General features: G+C 41.0%; 1 protein-coding gene across 5 annotated transcripts in view; it reads left to right on the forward strand.

Annotated features, from left to right (window-relative positions):
• Positions 1-15373, forward strand: part of KCNAB1 (potassium voltage-gated channel subfamily A regulatory beta subunit 1) — a 263905-nt gene extending 248532 nt beyond the window's left edge. For all 5 annotated transcript variants that reach the window (XM_045030793.1, XM_045030794.1, XM_045030789.1 and 2 more), the window contains 6 exons: positions 1436-1521; positions 4685-4805; positions 5693-5787; positions 11080-11200; positions 13265-13353; positions 13949-15373. In XM_045030793.1, coding sequence (XP_044886728.1) covers positions 1436-1521; positions 4685-4805; positions 5693-5787; positions 11080-11200; positions 13265-13353; positions 13949-14038 — 602 coding nt within the window. In that variant the 3' untranslated portion in view covers positions 14039-15373. The remainder of the gene's footprint in view (positions 1-1435; positions 1522-4684; positions 4806-5692; positions 5788-11079; positions 11201-13264; positions 13354-13948) is intronic.
• Positions 15374-19383: the final 4010 nt, after the last annotated feature.

Consider the following 19383-nt stretch of genomic DNA (forward strand, 5'->3'; position numbering starts at 1 on the left):
GAGATCCACTTCTGGGTCACATCCCTGGTTGAGACATTCTGATCTAATGGATTGAGCAAGGAACTCAGGAGTCAGGATATCCAAGTTCTGTTCCTGGGGCTATTGCTGACTCTCTTCAAGACTATGGACAAGTTAGTTAAACCTTCTGCACCTCAGTTACTCCATCAGTAAATGAGAGAAAAATGCCTACCTAGATTTGGAAAGGTCTTTGAAGTCTATGGAAGACAAAGTACTATATAAGTGCTAAATTACGTTATTAATGATAAAAATATCACCTCTTCCATAGTTGCAAATAGAACTGATAAAGATTGTAGAATTCGGGGTGGGGGGAGGAGAAGAGGAGGCATAATCTAATACTTTGACTGATACACCGTGAGGTGTAAATGGAAAAAGAAAAAACAGATGTATTGATATAACCAACAATCTGATTAGCCAGCTTTATATTTCATCACTGGCATCTTAACAATCTTAGTAAAAAGCAAGACGACAGAGTGTACTCTTGTGTTTTGTAAAATAAAATTTAAAAAAAATATTTTGAATTTAAGTTTTTAGCAGAGGTTTTTAGTCGTTACATTTCCCAAACTTCTACAATGCTGCCCTCTTGTGTTCTTAAATTTTAGAAAAATAATGTCATGAATAAGAATGAGCATATTTTGTTTAATAAGAAAATTTACATTCATTACGCACCATGGTAAGTCTCCTAAAATTTCCATATACTATGCAACTTCATCCACAAACAGGAAAAGAGATGCAAAGAAGGGTGTTGGAAGATGGAATATATTATTACATCGGCTACAAAGCTATTATTTTAGGGTTGGTTTTAGTTTCATGTTGATCATTGACCAAAACTGCTTAGCCCATTATGAACTATTAATAGCCACATATTTACTGTAAAGTTGGGTGGGCTCAGGGAAAATCCCTCCATCTGGACATCATCCAGCCTTGGGAGATTCACAACCTCAACCTGGATCTAGCTGCTAACTTGGCAGCTGCCACCTATTTCTATAGTAGCCTGAACCCAGGGCCTTATTTCTTATCTCATGCATATCTTCTATAACTGGAACTCCATGTCTTTAGTGGTTCCACCCAATTTACATTATTAAAAATGTATCCAAATCAAGTTCTAACACGCCAGTTCCAAACACCCAGAATTGTTGAGTTTGAAATCTGAAAACAAGCCTCGTAGTTTGGGCCTGACTCACCTGTAAAGTTGGGTGCATGTACTAAAAAAGCAAACATTCATGATGAGCAATATTAACATCCTGTTTTAGGCTGGTATTTATTTAGTGATCTCTATATAATGTACTTGCACGTGTGTAAACCATCGTGTGCTTGGTTATTTACAATTGTTTATAAATTTTGTAGTAATTTGGGTGGTAAATAGATGGATTAATATGAAATTTCATAGAGATCTCATATTTTTCTTCTTATTTAGAAATTGTCCGAGCAATGACACATGTGATAAACCAGGGGATGGCAATGTACTGGGGAACCTCACGCTGGAGTGCTATGGAGATCATGGTAATGTAGCTTTTAAAAAAGTATCACCAATTTCTGTTATGTACTCTAGATCACATTCAGGGCTGCAGAATTTGCCAAAATGCAAAGCAAAGGTTGAACAATAAGCACCTGTCTAAGCTGGGAAAGTTTTTGAACTGGTTCTAAAATCTGTTCAGCTAAACCAATTTTAAAACCAGTTACAGTTGTGTAGACACACGTTTAGGTGGATTAAAGTGGCCTGACCTGTTTTTACTGAACTGATTTCACAATGGTTTGAGCATTGGCCTGCTAAACCCAGGGTTGTGAGTTCAATCCTTGAGGGGGCCATTTAGGGATTTGGGGCAAAAATCTGTCTGGGGATTGGTCCTGCTTTGAGCAGGGGGCTGGACTAGATGACCTCCTGCGGTCCCTTCCAACCCTGATATTCTGTGATTCTATGAACTCCTGTTGGAGTTCTCCAGACAGGCTCAGTAGTCCCGGATGCTTCAATAAACTTCCCAAACAATAGTACCTGTGAATGTGTCCCATCTGGGTGCCAGGGGATGACGTTGCACTGAATATGATTCCAATATTGGGGAGAGTTTCTCCATGGATAACTCAGTCAGCTGGCCACACAGCCATATTAAATAGATTTGTCAGCATTACTATCAATTCCAGAAATCTCAAGACCAGAAGCAGCCACTTTTCTAGAAAAAGACACTGTAATTGTTATCCCTTATTGTGATGAAAAAAGTTAGACCTGTAGAATATGAGTCCTGACTGTTTAAGTCCCACAGACACTGAAGCCAGTTTTTCAATTCTGAGGAGTTCTTGCTTCATCAACCAGGGCCAAAAGATGAATGAGCCTGGCATCAGTCAGGAGATCAACAGGAGCTCAATAATGTGTCTGTAAATTATAAAATAATTTGGCTCAAGTCTGAGCCTGAAGTTTACCGTGACTTTGGATTTGACTACAACAGAGATTTTTGCAGAGGGGTGGCTATCCCCAATGCACACCATGTACATGTGCTGCACAGATGCAGCTCGGCCCTCAAACCAGGATAAGTCTCACTGGCACAAGCCCTGTTTGACCCCAGTGCTGCGCATCTACACTGGGCGTTTGTATGGGTACAGCTATGCTAGTGCTCAAATGTAAGTCCTGAATGTAGAGGAGCCCTTTGAAAAATAAACAGTAAAAAGAATAGATTCCGCAGGGGCTTGGTTCTTTCAAACATACTCTAGGCATCCACTGTTTGTGCATTGGTGAAAGCACAACCCTGGTGACCTTGTCTAGGACAAGAAAAAGGCTTTGGGTTCTTTTAAAATATAATAGCTGTGACAGTCTCTCCAGGGAGCCAAGAATGGTAAGCTGCTGTGTTACCCCGCTTCCTCAGCAAGGAAGAGCCTTGCTGGAGCTTAAGTGGAATGACAGTTCACTGCCACAGCAGTTTGTCTGCCTCACCAGCAAACTCCTCCAGACTCTGCCAGTCTCAACCTTGCCTAAACCTTCACTGTGAATCCCCCCTTCCCAAATTCTCCAGAGCATCTCTCTGCAGTATCTAGCCCCTATCACTGGAGACACAGTGAAATTACCAAGTCCGCTGCCTCCAAAGGAAGTGCACACACCAGCCCGTTAAGTTAGCTTTAATATACAGCACTGAGATGATTTTATGGTAAAACCAAAAATAAGTTTATAAATAAAGAGCAGAGATTTAAGCGACAGTAATTAAGGATAATAGAAACCGAAAATGGTTTAAAATAAAGAAAATATAATACACTTTCTAGTGTCTAACACTTAACAGGTTACAATCCTGATCTCAGGCAATTTCTCACTTACTGTCAATTCTCAGCACCTTCAACCCACATGGATGGGAATCCTTAAAGTGATGGCTTTTTGCTTCTCCTTATATTTCCCCAGAATCATTGTTTTGTCCCCAGAGTGAGGATGACCCCCTGGGGTTCAGACTCTGGTCATCCTGTTTGTTCTTCAGCAAGCGGGGGCCTTCATCCCATTGGTGTGATCACTTAGATTCAAATGTATGTCCATTGTCTTTTGCTTGTAATCAAGCCAGGCTGTTTCCTCCTTCCCTGTTAGCTCAATCACTCTGTTTACCACAGAAGCATATATTATCCACTGTTTTTGGCTTACGAAGCTGGTCCTGGCGGACTGTCCAATATACATTCCTTTGTCTAGGACAAATCTGTTAATGAACTTTACTTGGATTGCTTGGTCTAAACATATTTTAGTAGCATATATCCAGCACACCTGCATAACTCTTGACATGCTAACTGTACATACATCATAAACGAATATTAATCACCAGAAAGTCGCCAGTTTTCATATGATACCTTATGAGATACTCGTTGGATAAATATTATGACAACAGTGTGTTATGCGTAATGAGTTTGTCAGGCATGGTAACAGTTGTAGTTGGAGAACCCTCTGCCAGTGGGCACTGAGAGGCTCATAGGGTAACAGTGGATAACCCATGTTAATTAATTGCTGTTTAAAAACTTCTTAGCTCCTAATGTAGACAAGTTGTAACACCTTTATAAGCATGTTGGTTGGTTGTAGTTAACCCAAGGCTGCTGGGTATTGCAGCAGTGGAAAATGTAATGCACTTCTGGGATGGAGATCCATCAGGCTGAGGAATTTTGATTTCACCTTGTACAGAAACAGGAACAACTGTGTGTGGGTTTTCAGAGCTAAATACCATGAAAGCAATGTGAGCATGTATGGTCAGCATGCCACCTATATTTCACTGCAGTGACATCATACCTTATACATGCCTACAGGTTAGTTTGGGTGTGAAGTGAGTAGAATCTACAATTGCTGGGTATTTTTAATAATTAATTCTTAGAGTTACTATTAACCAGTAAGGGTTTGATCCAAGAACCTCTGAAGTTAATGAGTCTTTCCATTGACTATAATGCGAGTCCAAAATGCCCTGAGAATTTGTTGCTTTTTTTCTTTGTTTGAATATACAGAAAACAAAATATTAAAAAGCTATTTGAAAAGAAGCTTGGGAAACTTGAATATATATATTGCATCTAACAAGAATTTGGGAATCTACTTTGCAGCAGATTCTTTATACCTAAAGAGGTCTGGGACATGCACTGATTTTATGGATGCTTAGTTGATATGTTATATTACACAAGGATAGTCTCTGTTAATACTTCGTTTTATTCTATTGATTTTGTACAGGAAGCCTATTCTGTAGCAAGACAGTTTAATATGATTCCACCAGTATGTGAACAGGCTGAATATCATCTTTTCCAGCGAGAGAAAGTGGAGGTTCAACTGCCAGAATTGTACCACAAAATAGGTAAAGTTTTGAGATTTGCTCTGTTCTCTCATTTCTTACTCCTGAGGAAACGATAAGCTAATGGCAAGGATACAGAATCCTTTCCTGTATGTCCCTGTTAAATAGAAGTGTGGCAGAAAACAAACATCTGCCTAGCAATCCAAAGAGAGAGACTGTCTCAGCGTAGCTCTAAAAGTAGATACCTGTTACTTTGAGATGCTAATTTCTAAAGCCCAAATGGTACTCCAGATCTATGCAGAAAGGGGAGCCACCCTACACTAATCTCATCTCTCCTGTGCCGAAGGGAATGCATCTGCCTCCACAGCACAATCTGTCTCTTCAGTGGCTCCAGGCCGCTCTATGGAGTCTGTGGTCAGAGATGGGGTGGAGACAAAGTGGGCTGGAAGAGGAGCAGATTGGCCAGGGTGCATTTTATCCTCCCATCTCCTCCTGTGGAGAATGCACTAGCAAGACTATCTTTTCTGCAGCTCCACTCCCTGAGGAGCTGTCAGATGCAGTGCAGAGAAAGGAGTGGGATAGCATAACAAAGAGAGGTAGGGGGCTTCCCCGCCCATCAGCGAGACACAGGAGCCATCTAAGACAAAGGACAGGTTTGGAATACCTCAGTAAACTGGGAAGAGAGGAGCCAGTATGAGGCAAGCAGCTGCCACAGATAGGACCGTGGCAGTTGCTCTAAGAGGGATCACACAGCCTTTCTAAAAATATGAAATAACCTTGTCCAGGTTAGTCCAGGAAGAGACTGTTGTTACCATTACACTGGCTGAACATCACTAACAACTATCATAGGAATAAGGAGTAAACTTGGTCTTTTTGGTTGCAGTCAGTCACATTTATGATGTACCAATATGTTGCCAATTCACTAATTTCCTTCTCCGATTGCTTTGTAGGGGTTGGAGCAATGACATGGTCTCCACTTGCCTGCGGGATCATCTCCGGGAAATATGGAAATGGGGTTCCTGAGAGCTCCAGGGCTTCACTGAAGGTATTTCTCCTGTGCTCAAGAGAAGTGGGTGTATTGCCTTTGTGAGGGCTTGAAATGAAAGATAAACTGATTCATTATAATAAATCTGCCCCTATACCCATCTCTGTTGATAAGTCAGCTCAGTTTCTCTGGCAACCATAGTCCAGCAGGAGTGAAAATCTGTGTTATAAGAAATTCTCAGTTTCACTGCCACAGTTTAATCGACTATTGTGATCCTGTTGATTATCTTTATGTGGGTATTCTGGGCCAGATCCTTGCTGGTGTGAAGTGATGTACTGAAGTCAGAGCTAGACCACTTTACACCAACTAAGGATTGATTTGGCCTTCTTTATTTTTCTTCATTCTGATAATAGGGTTTTCCAGCCTCCGAGAGCACAGCCTAAGAAAACCATCTTGGACATAAAGATATAAAATATAGGGGAGCCCAATTCTGGCAATGCCTGCGCCTTACCCTGTCACTCTCCTGTTTGAAGGAATTTGATTATGCAGGCTATGCCTACATGATCAGAACAGATAATCCATGACCAGGACTCCAAAGGAAATAGAATAATGCTCTGCAGCTATCTAATTGAAGCAGGAATTGTAATGGTTTGTGCTCTCAAATGTACGTTTATTCAAGACAGAGAACTTTATTTCAGAGGTTTTTATCACTAATGTTACCCAGCAACAGAAGAGCCACAGGTTGGAGGACAGCAGGATTTTGTCCTCAGCAAGACCCACATAATTCCTCTGCACAAAGCCCTGTTACTCAGGCTTTGCATGAAGACTCAGAATACACCCATAGAAATTAGAAATGTAAAAGACCCACCAGGTTTCATAGTCCATCCCCTCTGCTAGAGGGGGAGAAGGGGAGGGGCAACCGCGATCGGCGGCAACTCCACCGCGCCGCTTCATTCTTCGGCGACAATTTGGCAGTGGGTCCTTCCCTCTGCCGAATTGCCGCCAAAGAGCCGAACATGTCACCCCTCTTCATTGGTTGCCCCAGGCACCTGCTTACTGCGCTGCTCAGAGTGGAGGGCTACACCTTGTGCATAACCTTATATCCTTGCATAACTCTCACTTGCACTGTGCTGGAGTGCAACATCTTGCATGCCTGGCTGTGCACTGAACAAGGGAGCAAAGACCAAGGCATTAAGCCTCCCACCTTCCCTCCAAAGATAGTAAATATAACTGGGTCAGATATATCCATCCCTGCCCATCCTGGCTGATATCCCGGATTTATCTTCAGTTAATTCCATAGTGTTGCACCAGAGATTGATTTGGCCCACTATCACCATTTTGCATGAGGAAGCTGAGGCAGAAAGAGGGTAGTGACTTGCCCAAGCTCATACAGGGAGTCTGACATGCCAGAGATAAACCTCAAGATCCCAGATTTCTCTTCTGTGCTTTTACCTCAAGATGGGTTACCTAGGGAGGTGGTGGAATCTCCTTCCTTAGAGTTTTTAAGGTCAGGCTTGACAAAGCCCTGGCTGGGATGATTTAGTTGGGTTTGGTCCTGCTTTGAGCAGGGGGTTGGACTAGATGACCTCCTGAGGTCCCTTCCAACCCTGAGATTCTATGATTCTATGATTTTTCTTCCTCTTTTGTCTAATATTTTAGAGCATCTCAGAGCCCCAGCCCAGTCATTCTTATGAAACTTCTCTATTATTTTCTTTCAGTGCCTGGAAAAAAAACCTTTTATGAAATGTATTAGAAGTTTATTGCAGCCTAGTGGCTGACAAGGCACCTTCTGTAAATAGTAAACATTTCGAGTCACTCAGCAGCTGAAAAGCAACTATTCATAAAACAGGTTTGTTTAGCGCTACTCAGTGCTTCCAGCAGAATTTTTAAGATGACAAAAAAATAATCTTGAATTCCTCAGAGATACAGGATACTGTATTCTCTAGAGAAGAGGTTTTCAACCTATGGTCTGTGGACCCCTGGAGGTTTGCACAATAAGATTTCCAAAGGGGTCCGCACCTCCATTCAAAAATTTTTAGGGGTCCACAAATGAAAAAAGGTTGAAAACCACTGCTCTCGAGTAACTACCCAGGGGCGGCTTCAGGCACCAGTGCAGCAAGTGCCTGCGGGAGGTCCGCCGGTCCTGCGGGTTCAGCAGCAATTCGGCGGCGGGTACGCCGAAGGCACGGGACCGGCAGATCACCTGCAGAAATGCCGCCGAATCTGCGTGACCAGCGGACTGTCCGCAGGTGTGCCGCCAAAGGCCGCCTGACTGCCGTGCTTGGGGCGGCAGAACACATAGAGCCGCCCCTGTAACTACCAGAGCTATTTCAATCAGCCCTCTGTGCCAAAGGTCTTGCGCTTAATTTGGCCATGTAACAGCTCTGCTCAGGATGGGGCTTTTGGCAATCTGAAGATTAAATAAATAATAGGAGTAAAGATGCTTCTCAGCACTCCCACCAGTCTACATTACTCCAGCAAGCCATACAAAACCTTTCATTTGCATAAATACAGGTTTTGTCAGCAGCACTCACAGATGGGCTTGGATAGGGTGGGAGTATAGGGACTTTACTACGTAATATGAAATATCAGGGCATTTGCAAGGTACATCAGGAGGCTTTTATAACAAAGGGAACAGCAGTAAAGGATTCATGTTTTAAATGGGAATATATTTCCCCTACCACAGAATTGTATTTAAACAGTAGTTTTTGGAAGTAAATTCTAAATATATAGCAAGGGTAGCAAACTCATACTAGACTCAGATACAATTCAGTCATTGGTTGGTGATATGGAATTCTCAAAGTGAGTTATTTAATCTATTTAAATACTGTGTTAGCTCCATTATTAGAGTTTAATACCATAAATTGTTCATAATGCAACACCTAACTTTACTACACTATACTCCTGTACACTTTAACATTACACACTCTGCCCTGCCCAAGCTGTAAAATGGGGAGGAAGGAATAACTTTGTGGGTGATGCTCCAAACTGGGTTCATGGATTCCAGTGGGAGCATTCTCTGGCCAGAGTGAGGGTCTCTGTAACAAGGAAATTAAGAGTGTTGGGGAAGAAAAGCGAGGTAATGGGAGGCTAGAAAGGAGTTTAGTAAGAGTTCACTGTTTGAATGTTGGTATTAGCTCACTTACCCACTCTGGACAATGAGCAATCACAACAAAGCTGGGAACATCAAATGCATTGCACTTGTCTTTAATTGTTTGTCATGCTGCTGTCCTACCATTAGCACCAATTCAAATCTCAAATTATACACAGATGTTGCACAAACTTGTTTTATCTATTAAGATGCAGATATGTAATTTTCTGCACCCTGGACATGCTCTGGGGTTAAGTGCATAAGAAAACAGCAGAGTAAGGTTTTTCCTCCTGATCTGTACCATGAAGATTGATTCCATTTGTAATGTACCACAGTACCATTAATCTGACATGCCAGAATCTACTTGCATCCAGAACTGTTCATTTTTCTGGCTTGTTTCACTGTAAAAATATTGACCTCTAGCCCCAACAAAAGGCAATACTTTTTCTGGTTATGAAGCCTACTTAGTACTTGCTGTTATCTGTGATGTACTGTCCTTACTATGGCTGACAGTTTGAAAAATGGCAGCACAGCAAGACATCAGGAGTTTAACAACATTTGAAAAGACTCAAGATGTTTAACTAAAGTATGTCATTTGTATCATCTCATGGGTAAAAATCAACCTTCTGCAATAACTGTAAAAGGATGAAGGATGTCTCCCCGCATTAGCTCTTCTCAACTTTTTGAGGCTGAGAAATAATAGAGTGGCACTAAGATGAGCATCTGAAAGCACTTCACACGTACGCTCTTTTATAGATGCTCGTGTATGGGCCAGTGGAGTCAGCAGACCTGGGTTGTGTTCCTGACTCTGCCATTGAATTGCTGTGTAAGCCTGTGCTTTAGTTTCTCCATTATAAAATGAGGATAATGCTTAGTCCACCACTACAAAGCACTAAGATCTATGGATAGGAAGCACTATAAGAGCGCCAAGGATCTCAAAGTGCTTTACAAATATTAATTCATTAACGCCTTGCAACAATCCTGCAAAATTACCTGTTTTATTATTACTAATTAATGACATACAGACAAAACACTTGGTGCTGTACGAGACACAAAAGATGTCACTATCTTTGCCCCTGAGACCTTGGAATCTTAGTAGACAGACAACAGACTTTAGGTTTCACAGGTAAAAAAGTGAAGCACAAAAACCTGGCTTGCTCAAAGCCACACAATTTATGGAGGAACTAGCAATAGGATTCAGCTCTCCTGCCACCCAGTGTTGTGTTTCAACCAGTAGGTCATTCTCACTCATTTCTTATTGCCTCTATTAAATTATACTCCTTTTTAATTACAGGTTCTTTGGTTGAAATCTATTTAATAGGCAATCTGCTTAAAGAATAGAATTCAGCTCTCTATTACACATATGATATGCATATAGAAAAGGTTAGAAATATCAAAATATTGTATTTGATTGTAAAGAACCTATTTCCTCAATGAAATTCACAAATCAAAGTATAAAGATATCTGTTGTAAACTGGCAGTGTTCAGATGTGGATCCAAATTAGGTTTACATTAGAGTTCAAGGTTGACGGTGAAGGTTCAGGTTTAGACTAGAGGGAACTGAAATGTCAAATTGTTCTGATTAATTTTTATAAACACTGAATGGTGATAGTTCATAAAATCAGCTGTTCTTCCAAGATCCTAACACCTTGAGCCAACATCTAATGAGAAGGGCTGAGATTTTGCTTGCATCCTCCCCAAATAGGAAAATAGAACCATTCTGGGTTTGGATCCAACCAGGAACCAAAAGTGAATGGGGTGCTTTCACATTCCAGTGTCCATTTTCAAGGTTTTAGTTTTAGTCCATCTGTTGTATAAACCAAACAAAATATCAGTGTGGAATCTACAAGATGACTTATTTTTTCCCATCACCATTTTCATGCAGCAGCAGTTTTGTATCATTCAAGCTCAGTTACTACCTCTGGAGTGGGCGAAGATTTAAAAAAAACAAACAAAGCTACCCGTAACAACTCTGAATTTTTAATTTAATTTGTAATCATTGTCTGCAGTGAGAGCGCTCCTGCCAACAAAGAACTGTTTGCATCAGCGCTTTTTATCGATAAAAATTTGTCATTCGGTGGTGTGTGTTTTTTTAACACCCCTGAATGACAAAAGTTTTGCCAACGAAGTTTCAGTGTAGATAAACCCTAAGAGCTCTGTGGAGCTCAAAAGCTTGTCTCTTTCACCAACAGAAGTCAGCCCACCCATCTCATCTTGGTGATCACTGTTAGTTTTAACCTTCCAATATACTTGATTCCTAGTGCTACCAGTGGCTAAAGGAAAAAATTGTAAGTGAAGAAGGAAGAAAACAGCAAATAAAGCTGAAAGACCTTTCCCCAATTGCAGATCGTCTTGGATGCACACTACCTCAGCTAGCAGTTGGTAAGAAATACTAAAAGTATCATTTATTGCTGCTTTCTCCCCTCTTGCTTGATACTTGATTTGGTTCACATCATAGTATTGGAAAAAAACAACACTCTAGAACTAGTACAGTAATTCACATATACCAAATGTTGTGCTTTGCTGATCTTTGGCAGATCATTGCAAACTGTCTTGCACAAAGCCATGAAGCCGTGGGTGCTCCATTAGTATTTACTCATTCCATTTAAGTCTCTGAGTGAGGGGTAACTTAAAAGCCTTAATAGCCAGAGAACCAGCAGTATCCCTGGGACCTGCTGCATTTCAAATTGCACATTCAAAGTGACAGCCAGCAGGGATAGCTTTCTGCTTCAGAGAGAAGTGTTTTAAGTCAAGTGATCGTTTAGGGTACGTCTATACTACCCACCGGATCGGCGGGTAGTGTTCGATGTATCAGGGATCAATTTATCACGTCTCGTCTGGACGCAATAAATCGATCTGCTAATCGACGCCCGTACTCCACCTTGGCAGGAGTAGTAAGCAGTGTCGACGGGGGAGCCGCGCCAGTCGACTCGCCGCCGTGAGGACAGCCAGGTAAGTCGAACTAAGATACTTCGACTTCAGTTACGCTATTCGCGTAGCTGAAGTTGCGTATCTTAGTTCAACCCCCCCCACTAGTGTAGCCCAGGCCTTAGATAATAGAAGCTGTAGACCCTGATGCCAGGGATGGATGACAATTGATGATGTAAGATGCAGTGCTACTTTATAAGGAGGCGTGCACTGAATGAACATGAGTAGATGAAAAGGAAGAAATGCTTTAGAGTAATGTAAAATGCCAGTTTAAACTACTACTCTGTATTCTTGACTCATCCTCTGGCAAAGACAATATCCATTTTCTTATAAAACAGCAATAAAGTGAGCTAGCAATTACTATGAAATAATCACGAGTGCCTTTGTTTCTTGCAGTGTCCCACGAATGTGGTACCTCTGTAATAGCCACAGACCTGATTAACTCATGCTTTATAAATACAGCTAATGCAGAACAGAGAGACCTTTTTTCAAAAGGAGAGGTCATTAATAATTTTTAAGTGTGCTGTCTTCTCCATGCTTGCCTTGAGTCATTACTGAAAAGTTACACACAGATAGCTGTCAGAGAAATGATCCTGCAGTTTAAAGAACTTAAGTAACCACTCCTGTCCCCTAGCACAAAAAAAAACAACCAAAAAACCTGCTCCTGCATCAGTTTATTAGCAGCTTAAGAGGTCAGATGATTCTGATGGAAAATCTATTTCATAGTTTAATATTTAGTCCCTGTGCATAATACTGAAAGATAAAGTCTTACCTATAATCACAGGGACTAAATCAAGATGCTGGGCGATTACCCTCTCAGCGGTTTACCAGTATAGTATAAATCAGTAGTACATGCTCATTGGGAACACTTTTTTTCTGGTCATCCCATCTCAAAAAGGGCATAGCAGAAACAGATGGAGGTTGGATTAATACAAATAGAGGCATGGAAAGACTTTCATATGTTAAATAGTTTGGGACAGTTTAGTTGAAAGGGGAAATAACTCAGGAAGAAGATAAAGCTATACAATATAATGAATAATATAGCGAAGGTAAATTGAGCAGTCCTATTTACCCTTTCCCATAACGCGAGAACAAGGAGATACTCAATGAAACAAAGGCAGCAAATTCAAAACTGAAAGGGAAATATTTACACAATGTGTAGCTAGCCTGAGGAACACATTACAACAATGTATCAAGTGCTTATTAACATTTTTTAAAGGATTTGACTTTTACATGGATAATGAGAACATTCAGTTAGATTAGATGGGATACTTAAAAAAAAAAGGTAAGGATATAAACTTTCATGCTTCAGGACACAAACCAACCACTATCTGACAGGGATTAGGAAGAAACTAGCTCTATGGACAGGTTATTCTATAGTTATCTAGTAAGGGGTTTCCTGCACCCTCCTCTGAAGCATCTATTATTGACCACTGTCGTCAGAGAAATGATTCTGGACTAGACTGATCTAGATGCTGATCTAGATGTTCCTAACAGTCATGTGATTTTAATTCCCAGCATGGTGCCTGCGAAATGAAGGTGTGAGTTCTGTTCTTCTAGGATCTTCCAATCCAGAGCAACTGATAGAAAATCTTGGAGCCATTCAGGCAAGTAGTGTCCAAATAAATCCTACAAGTATCAAAAGCGTTTACTTACTTTTCTTTGAAGTTGTTTCAGGGTAGCATTGTACATACCCTGAGTCTAGTATGTTCAGTATCCTGAATTTAAAGGTTTAATACATTTTCAGTTCCTCTGCAGTTCTACTGACACTTTAATTAAAGAAACAAATATACTCTACTTCACTGGAGCCTATAAATATTATTTTCCAATCTCCAGTAGTCTTCTACAGGAGAATTTAAAAACCGAGATCTGCGCTGACATTAAATATTGCATTTTTCATAAGGGGCTTGCTCTGATATCCTTGACGACAAACTTCCCTCCCGTCACTGTTTTACATGTGTATAGTTTACAAAATGCCCTGAGATCCTTAGAAGAAAATTACAGCAGATCTTCTAGTATACACTCATTACAATTTGGGAAGGAAGGCAGGCACCATATAAATGTAAACTATTCACCATACAGAGACAGAGAGCTCATACATTATTTTATACAATTGGTTTAATTTTGGAAAACCTGTTTAATCAAGAATAACCATTAAGCAATCCTGTTAATATGTGGGCTTTATTTTTTCTTCATCCTTAGGTTCTTCCAAAGATGACATCACACGTTGTAAGTGAAATAGATAATATTCTAGGGAATAAGCCCATCAGCAAGAAGGACTACCGATCATAATGCAATGCATGGTTACACAGGACAGCATGGTTAAAATAGTGCTCTGTATACACTACAGTACTGAATTAATATCCAGTCATTAAAATCATGCAGCAGCTTGCTGCTCAGTCTCTACTGTTACTGGATTTTTCAAGGTGTGTGCTGTTGCTACCAATCTGCAGTAAAATTCAAAAGCACAGTTGATCTCTCATACAACTGAGAATATTCTTTGTATTTTCTTATCTCTGACTAAAGTCACTGTCTCTTAATTTTCTCTTAGCACCTCATGCTTATGCAGTGAAATACACATATCAAGCAAAAAAAAACAAAACAAAAACTATTTATATCCTTTAGGTACTTCGTAATTAAAGAAGGATGTACAGATATATTTTTTCAATGAACAAAAACAAAACTTACAGTTTTAGTAAAAATGCATTCTAAGAAATTTCAACTATAGAAGATCTTCAGCTGGGTGGGAGGGATAGCTCAGTGGTTTGAGCATTGGCCTGCTAAACACAGCATTGTGAGTTCAATCCTTGAGGGGGCCACTTAGGGATCTGGGGCAAAAATTGGTCCTGCTAGCGAAGGCAGGAGGAAGGACTCAATGACCTTTCAAGGTCCCTTCCAGCTCTAGGAGATTGGTATATCTCCAATTAGTACCTTTATCATAGAATGAGCTAGTTCAAAATTTTCAAATGCAATTTTTATATAGGCTTTAGGCTGTAGCTGAAAAAGGACCTTACAGTAAAAAGTCAGAAAATTAATTACTACATGGTTCAGCTTCTAAATAGTCCAATTAAGAATTTTGCATATTGAATGTGCTCAGCTGTTTATTATATAATTCACAGTTGCTGTAAAATATCAGAAAACCAGTTATTTGTTTTGGTGAAAGGTTACATTTGCTCTGACTGTATCCTGGAAATCAGCCATAAGTAGTGTTTTTGACAAGGTATTTTTAAACAATGAGTTTTGTGAAAGTATTTCATCCTTACACAGGAAACACTGGTACATTTATCAGTTAATCTGCCCATTTTAAGAACAGCTTCATAAATACAGTAACCTCACTTTGCTCTGTAAAATGCATTTACTATAACTTCAGTAAGTCTGTTTCACACATGTATTGCATACATATACACTTCCTAAAGAGTATGGTTATGTACAGTACATATAGGACCCTTGTATACCATGTTTCCTAACTTCATAGCATAAGAGTGTTGCACACATTTTTCAGATGACACATGAACAGAACATAGATACTGATATTTTTAAAGTTAAAATGTTTTTCTTCTATTTCATTCAATGATCTATGGTATGTGTAAATGAACTTAGCTTCTGTATATTAGAACCGCAATCTAACTTCTGCTTGTACACAATAAAAACATTTTGTGCATCTAACCTTATAACTAGAACATTTATTACAATCAGTGATTTTGTTTTTAGGACAAGAATACACATACATTACGCTCAGCAGCAAGGTGAAAACAATTTTGCAAGATCCATAAAAATATTAAATGAGATTTTCCATTGAAATGAATGAGATAATTTATCTCTCTTTCGCCCACCAAGATCTTGCTACTTTTTCAGTGATCAGCCACCCAAAAGAGGGCACATGGGGAAGAAAAAAGCCATTATTGTTAGATGATGAGGGGGACATCTCGTACAGTACGTTTCACCCACAGCTGTTTACTGATCAGTGCCACATGCTTAAAATGTTTGATACATATTTAAATAAGAAGCCACGAAACTGCACTGGTTTAACTCGTGTGAAGTGGAAGGGCTGAACTAGTCCCTTATTTCTGTACCAGTCCCTCTTCTCTTTTAGAACACATTCCTTATGTTTCCCCCTCAGTCATACAGGAATCCTGCACTCTCTCTGTGTAAGCCGATTAAGAATTCTTGCCTGTTATAGAGATTAATGTAATAGATACTCATTAAAAAGGGAGATGGCACTGTCCATTATTCAGAGAGAAAACTAATACGAAGAGTCAAGTGGTCTAATAATTTGGCAGATAGCAATGAGATGCCAAGAAAAACAACGTTTAGGCTAACTTTCACTCTACTTTTGGAATCGGGAGCACCTCTAAGCCTGCTGTCGGGGGCTGGGGGAGAGGTAGGTTACAGTAGCATACAATCTTTGTCACTTTAGACACTCCTACCATCTCTGTGATTTATAGACACTGATCTCTGAAGGGAAACAGAGAGAGAGGAGCATGACAGGATTTGGAAAAAATGATAGGGGTTTAAATTAAGAGTCCAGAAATTATTTGGGTTTCAAATATTTGTTAAGCGTCTTATCCTATAACATCCTATAATTCTCAGGAGAAACTCTGATGTGACAAAGATGGTCTCCAGGCCTTAGAAACATAACCATTCCAAAAAAACTAAGCTAAAGAGAAAAGTCAGTAAAATATTCAATGAGCTGACAGTAACAGCATTTCATTGTTGATAACCTGACACCTAGAGAAAAATATCAGCAACTTCCTAAAAGGCTGAAAGTCTAGGTCCCTCTCCTGCAAATATATGTTCTGAACTATGCATGTGAGTACTGTAGTCCCATTTAAAAGTCAGTGGTACTACTTGTGTGTTGGATGGATTAGGGCCCAAAATGTATTCTGCCTTGTTCTTCCTTTTTGGTTTCTATCCTCCCCACAACTCTACCTCGGTGCAGAAGTGGGGATTTGTTGTTGTTCTTAAAGTATAATGAATCCCATTGTGCTAGGCCCTGTACAAACAGAGTAAGAAGCAGTCCTTACCTGTGATGTCAAGCCCACTGTTCTCCAGTGGCCCAGGGCAGAAAAGACCACAATTCAAGGTGAGAACACCTGAAAGAGTCTAGAACAATTTTTTGAAAGACATCTTTCTGCAGCAGCAGAAAACCAAAAATACATCCAAACTTTTTCCCCTCTGAAAGTCATCTTTACACTTCTCCCTGTAAAATACTTAGATAAACCCTGCATACTCTAAGGCAAGCCAGACCCAATACCTGCCGCACTCTGGGACTACAAGCTAGAAGCTCTGAAGAGGCTTTATTAAAAAGGCAGTTACTCTTCCTTGTAGATGGAAATATAGTATAGTATCACATCTTGTATTTCAGTATTGCATTTTATTTTATCCTGTCCCTATGTTCAGTTTTTAGGATGCCACAGATTTGTATAGGCAACACAGCCATTGTGTTAGCTATAAGTTTTGGTTTTTTTGGGGGGAGGAGGGTTGAGGGGAAGAGAAGGAGAGCAATTGGAGCTTTGAGCAAATAGCAGAGCAGTTTGGGGTTCTTGACTAGGGACATTGGTAGGAAAAATCTAGAATATCCCCATCCCCAGTCAAAAAGGGGTTAAAGACATCCACTGGGCAGTCAGCCCCAATCCAGCAGACTTGTGAGGGGTGTCAAACCTGGAAAAGGGCAGGTCCTTAAAAGGGAGGATCCCAGCTCAGCTGGAGGTGGCACACTGATGGAGCAGGGTGTAGGGTGGCAGACTAGGGACTTGAGACCACTTGAGACCCTTGGTTGCCCAGGACCCTTCAGAAAGGAGAGTGGGTGGTTCATTTTCTTCCTTTGCTTTCCCCAAACCCTGGACTCTGCCTTTTGTGAGCTCCTGACTTTCATCTCGACTATTTTACCTCTTCCCCCACATGCACACTGGAAAGGAGGCAAATGTCCTGGGCAACACTGCTGGAAGACTCCAGGACAACCCCTCAGCAATACCATGGTCAAGGATACAAGAGCGCTACCCTTCTTCCTTTGTCCCCAGGGGTGCCAGAAAGGTATAATCTACTACAGTTAAAATACTGACATTTTAATTATCATCTTTAGGTTTGACTTAACCCATTCATCCCAATAGGTTAATTCACATTCACAGCTGTTTCAGGATATTTTCCAACAGAACTTTCTTTAGGCTTATTCCTGGGTCATACTTGCAAAGTTCTTTGCTAGACCAGGGACTTGGTTTATTTTAAAAAGCAATGTCGCAACCCTATACATAGTTATGGCTCCGTATGGCCAATTGTCGGTCCACGGCCATCTTGTTCTGCTAAAAGGACAAGGCAGCCTCCATCTTGGACCAGGTTCTTGTTCCACAGGAGAGGGCAGAGACCTAATTCTGCCCAGCAACACCATGGTGTCGTGTGCAACCCTGAGGTGCGGTGTGCAACATTCTAGTGCTGTGTGCATTTTCCCGCTCTTTCTGCCTGGTCATCTAGGGGTCAGGCTAGTGCCTTGTGCAGAGATGCCAGTGTGCCATGTGCAGATCCTGTTGGCGTGGGGGGCAACAGTTCAGAGCCTGAAGGGTGTAAGAGCCAGGGACCAATCAGATGCTGACACGAGTGAGTGAGACCCTTTGAATAAAACTAGGTTTCCCCCCAAAATTTTTGTGGAGTGTCCGCGTGTCAGCTGAAGGGCCTGATCAACCTTTCAGCCAGGGTCTCCTCCCGGTATAGCTAGCTCGTGTCATGTCGTTTTGGATTCGTTATCGCTTTGGATTTATCGTTTTGGATCTGTTTCTGTCAGCTCGTCATGCTTCTGGTGTCTGCTCTGCTGGTCAGCTGCGCCTGGAGTGCGGTATTTGCTTTCTAATTTCTGACAGTTTGCTTACCTAGCTTCCCCTCCCCCCCCCCCTTTAACTCGGTACCAAGTGTGTATACAGTATATGAGAGTTGAATTGTTGAGCTCATAATTGCACAGTTGTTTAGTTTGTATAGTTGTTCTGGGTTTTAGTAGATAGTTAACTATAGACTGTTTTAAGTTGTGTGAGTTACTGCTCTGTCTTTGTCTGGAGTGTTTGGTGCTAGGTGCTGTATCAGGATTAGCTGACCAAGGGGTTTCTGTCCCCGCGGTCTGTGTGAGTGGAATCTGCACAATCGCAGCCGCACCACACCTGGGTAAAACCCTTAGTGTGAAAGCAAGGGCTGTTGAGGCAGTGGCCTGCGGGTCTCTTTTCTGTGTTGCACCGGGCACCGCTCTGACGAACCCGATTTCCATCTTGTGTAATTGGTGTGTCTGCCTACTCAGTGTGAGGCAGTGAGCAGTATAGATTTGTTTTGTTAATGATTTTTGGGTGTGTTTGTATTGTTTAATAACATCCCAGCTAAGAATTGCCCCCCTCCTCGGCCAACGTTGTAACTATCCCCCCAATAAATGCAGCCACTTGGCTTTAAACCTTATTCTGGTCCAGCCTGGTTTTTCCTCTCCCAATACCAAAGCTGATCGAACCGCAATCGGTTTCGGACAAGCAACATGGAAGCTTTTACTCTGAAGCACAACTCCACAGGGCAAGGTGAGGCTGCCACAATCACAGAGCTCTGCTTATAGTCTTCCACCTGAAAACCTTAGAAATTTAGAAGGTAAATATCAAGAAGCCCACTACAGTCAG

Source organism: Mauremys mutica, chromosome 9 (assembly GCF_020497125.1).
Source record: "Mauremys mutica isolate MM-2020 ecotype Southern chromosome 9, ASM2049712v1, whole genome shotgun sequence".
Lineage (NCBI taxonomy): Eukaryota > Metazoa > Chordata > Testudines > Geoemydidae > Mauremys > Mauremys mutica.